Source organism: Poecilia reticulata, linkage group LG4 (genome assembly GCF_000633615.1).
Source record: "Poecilia reticulata strain Guanapo linkage group LG4, Guppy_female_1.0+MT, whole genome shotgun sequence".
In the NCBI taxonomy this organism is placed as follows: domain Eukaryota; kingdom Metazoa; phylum Chordata; class Actinopteri; order Cyprinodontiformes; family Poeciliidae; genus Poecilia; species Poecilia reticulata.
The window spans coordinates 4557004-4561273 of record NC_024334.1 but is presented as its reverse complement, the minus strand read 5'-3'; the positions used below and the strand labels follow the sequence as shown (position 1 = coordinate 4561273).

The window sequence follows — 4270 nt, the reverse complement described above, 5'->3', positions numbered from 1 at the left end:
AATTTAATCCAAACAGTTTAAAATGGTTTAATCCAGTTAAAAACGATTTAATCCAGTTTAAAACGATTTAATCCAGTTAAAAACGATTTAATCCAGTTTAAAACGATTTAATCCAAACCGTTTGATCAGTTTAGACCAAATGGAAACTTTCATGTCCTGATTCTCCTTTTACAGCTGAGACTGAAGGATCCAGAGGCCGGTAACCTGGGCTTACCTGGTCCGTTACCGTGGCAACTGCAGCCAGGCAACCAAGATGCCCCTGATCAAAACAAGTAGAAGCAAAGATCTGGATGTTCGGCAGAACCAGAACCGGGCCAAAAGAGAACCTTTAAATTTCCGCAGGAGATCATAAAAAGGTAGATTTTGATTTTAGATAAATTGAAAATATTTAAGATTTAAGGAATAAAGAGCAGCTGATGTGTCAGACATAAATATATTCATTACATGTATTTAATGTTATTAATCTGGATTATTTAAATTATAAATGACATTTTGAATTAAAGAGGAAAAAACTCCAGCAGTGAAAATAAAAACTATTTTATGTTTTTTCTGTTTTTATGGATTCAATATTTTGACTTAATATTTTGTCCAAAATGTTCCGACTGTGAGGACGTCTCCGGTCCGCCGTCCTGTCCAGGCGGCGCCACAGGAATCCGACCCGGTCCGATCTGACCTGATCCGGACTGACCCGGTCCGGACTGACCCGCTCCGATCTGACCCGGTCCAGACTGACCTGATCCGACCCGGTCCAATCTGACCCGGTCCAGATCTTTAAAAATGTCTGGCTGAATTCACTCTTGCCTTTTGGCCTCGTTGGTTCTGATGCAGCGGGTCCAGTGTTTATGGGTGTCCAAAGTGCGGCGCGGGGGCCGTTTCCTGGACAGATTCGTCTCCCGGGTTTGATGCCAGACTTTTTTTCTTGAATGTGGCCGATGACGATAAAACGCTTTCTATGGCAACAAACAGGAAAACACTGAAAATCACTTCGACTCGATCTGCTTTCAGTTTATTCAACATAAAACAACAAGAGTCAGCCTGAAACCTTCATGTTTTATTGTTAAGCTTTAATACAGACAGACGCCTGTTGGTTCAGGAACAGGAGGAAATGTTCTGGTTCTGACCCAACCGAACAGAATCCTGCTGATCGTTTCGCTTCTTCTGCACACGTTCAGTCCGACTGCAGAGCTTCAGTTTACCCGGCGCGTCTATAACTGAGAAATGAGTTTATGTGTAATAAATGTTGATTCAGACATCGTCCCGCTGCTGCGTTTGCTTTACTGGGAGAACAGAACCGGCCCGATGCAGGCACTTTGGTGAGGATCAGACCCGTCTCCACGGCAACAGCCTCCAGGCAGCGCCTCCCAAGGCCACCGGAGGGACAGCGAAGGCACCGCGTGTTTTACATTCCCACTAAATCCAGTTCATCCATGGAGCAGAACCAGCTGCTGCTCCCGAACCCGACGGTTCTGGTGTACCTGCTGGTGATTCCTCATGTCGGATCCAATGAAACCAGCAAATCCGATCAACTTGATCCAGATCTGGAGGATTCAGCGGGAACAGCAGGAATCTCGTCCTGGAACGTCGGGAAGCAGGTGAGTGATGAACATCTCTTGGCTCCGCTCAGCTGCTGGTGCGACGGCAGTAAAGGGCTACATTCCTGACAAAACTCACATTTTTAGGTTAATTTTCCAGAAGAAAATAACTGAATTTGAACAGTTGAAAATTTGCTACAAAGAAAAAGGGAATCTTTAAATTAATGTCTCAAATAAGAGAAAAAAATCTACATTTCCAACAGAATTATTGTTTTTTTTAGAAAATGTTGGTTTGAAAAGCCAAAAATGTGATGGAGAAGAAAAAAAATCAGCAATTCTTGAGAGAAAACCCAGATTCAGAGTTCTGAAAGTTTGGATGTTTGGATCAGAAATCTGTTTTTTTTTCTTGAACATTTCTGAGAATTTTTTGATGGAAATTTGCTTTTTAATTTTTTTTTCTATCAATGTTGTATCCTGGAGTTCCGGACCCGGTCAGATAGGAAAGAATCACCGGGTTCCTGCAGAACCTCATCGGCAGGAACCCGGTGAAGTTCTGCAGGATGAAGCCAAAAGTTCCCAAAGTAGCTTCCAGCTAAAACCTGATCAATGATTTGTTTAAATAAGTTATTGTATCTTCATGCAGGAGTTTAAGGCGGTTCTGGTTCTGGTTCTGGTTCCCCCCTCCATCAGTTCATTCCTCTTTGGGATATTGATGCATCGGCTCCTCCACCTCGATCACCTCCACCATCAGGTTGCGGATCTCCTTCACGCAGTCCGGCAGCTGGACATCGGGCCCGCCGGGACCGTTCCCGGCGGGCGGGGAGAACGCAGCACCGTCCGGTTCTGCCGGACTCTCCGCCGTGGCTCCGGCCTCCGCCTCGACGGACGGTTCTCCCGCTGAGGTCTGGTCCTCAGACGTTTCCTCTGGGCTCAGCGCTGACTGGACCTCCAGGAGCTCCGAGGTTTCTGAGATTCCTTCTGCGGACTCCAGGTCGGACCGTGGAGAGTCACTTCCCACCGACACGGCCAGGGAGTTGGGATCCGAGGCGGAGAGGGAGTCCGAGTCCTCCGTCTTCAGCTGCAGCTTCAGGCTGGCGTCTTCTGCTTCTTCACCACCAGGGGGAGCCGCCAGCACGGCAGGTGGCTGCTGGCTGGCGGCTGCAGGCTGGGATCCGGTTTCTTCTGCTGGAAGATCCAATGGTTCATCGGTTTGGTCCAGACTTGGAGCTTCTGAAACAACGGAAGGTTCTGGAGCTGGAGGCTCTACAGTTGCCAGAGGTTCTGCAACTGTAGCTAGAGGATCTGGAGAAGAAAGTTCTGGAGCAGGAGGTTCTGCAGCAGTTGGAACTTCTGGAGAAGCAGCAGGAGGTTCTGGAGAAACAGCACGGGGTTCTGATGCAGCTGGAGGTTCTGATGAAGTGGTTTCTGCCTCTTGTTGGTCTGTTCTCTGGGTTCTGGGTTCTTCTGCTTGGACAGAAAGATTTTCCTGGATCTGTGGTTCTGATGGGTCCAGAGTCTCGGCTGAAGGAGGTTTTGGTTCTGCTGAGCTGATCCCTTCTACCTTCAACGTTCGGGTTCCTTCGGCCGCTGGCAGCTTTGCGTCTGGCCGGTCCGCTGTCGGTTCCTTCAGCAGCGTCTCGGCCGCCTGCAGCACTTCTCCTCCTACCTTCTCCCTCTTTGGCTCCGCCCCCTTGGTGGGACTGGGGTGCAGCCCGTTGACGGCCAGAGGAGACGGAGGAGCCTGGGACCTGATGGAGGAGGCCAGAGCCGGGGGGGGGCTGCTGGGCGTGGAGACGGAGGACAGGCTGGAGCGGCTGCTCTCTTTGAACAGGTTGTGTTTATGCAGGCTGGCGGCTTCCTTCACCACTACAGGACCAGCAGAGAACAGGAGAGGTTAGCAGGAGGAGAGGAGGAGAGGAGGAGGGGAGGAGGAGAGGAGGGGGGGAGAGGAGGAGGGGGAGAGGAGAGGAGGAGCAGGGTGCGGTGCTGCATCCTACCCTTAGAAACCTCCTTGTCCAGGATTTGCAGGAGGATGTTCTCGTAGACGTTCTCCACGTGGATGAAGTTGGCGTAGTCAGTGTAGACGGTCTGTTCCAGACCCTGGAGCTCCTGTGGGCAGACAGAACCGGACCGGCGTGAGGACAGAACCGAACCGGCGTGAGGACAGAACCGGAACAGAACCGGACCGGCGTGAGGACAGAACCGGAACAGAACCGGACCGGCGTGAGGACAGAACCGGAACAGAACCGGACCGGCGTGAGGACAGAACCGGACGTCTGATGCGTAGAGCTGCAGGCTTGTCTGGAGGAGACTTACGGGTTTGCAGGAGTCGGCCAGATTCTTCTTGATGAAGGGCAGCATGATGGACACCAGGGCTTCCTGGAAGATCCTCTTCCTCACTGTGCTGCTGTCGTAGTCGAATTGCTGCAGGAAGAAGAGGTCAGAGGTCACAGGAGTGTTAACTTTAGATGTTGGTCTCAGACAAACTGTGGGACAGCTTTGTTTGTGAAAATAGAAATTGTTTTTATTGTCCCACAGGGAAAATTCACGTTTCAGCGCCAAAACTGGGCCTGTTGTTCATCCAGCAGAGGGCAGCTGCTGGTTTCTGGAAGCTACATCCACCCTGAAGCCGGCTACCGAGCTAACGACAGGACAGCACTGGCACCTTAGCAACCAGCACTGGCACCTTAGCAACCAGCACTGACACCTTAGCAACCAGCACTGGCACCTTAGCAACC

General features: G+C 50.5%; 2 protein-coding genes across 3 annotated transcripts in view; one reads left to right on the top strand and one right to left on the bottom strand.

Annotated features, from left to right (window-relative positions):
- Positions 1–1250, top strand: part of kifap3a (kinesin-associated protein 3a) — a 28088-nt gene extending 26838 nt beyond the window's left edge. The window contains exon 21 of the transcript XR_001776507.1: positions 175–1250. The gene's annotated coding sequence lies outside the window, so the exon portion shown is untranslated. The remainder of the gene's footprint in view (positions 1–174) is intronic.
- A 553-nt stretch (positions 1251–1803) lies between these two features.
- The window catches only part of niban1a (niban apoptosis regulator 1a), a 24201-nt gene continuing 21734 nt past the window's right edge, over positions 1804–4270 (bottom strand). For both annotated transcript variants that reach the window (XM_008406414.2, XM_017304281.1), the window contains 3 exons: positions 3849–3956; positions 3530–3641; positions 1804–3398 (listed from right to left, as the gene is read on the bottom strand). In XM_008406414.2, coding sequence (XP_008404636.1) covers positions 2224–3398; positions 3530–3641; positions 3849–3956 — 1395 coding nt within the window. In that variant the 3' untranslated portion in view covers positions 1804–2223. The remainder of the gene's footprint in view (positions 3399–3529; positions 3642–3848; positions 3957–4270) is intronic.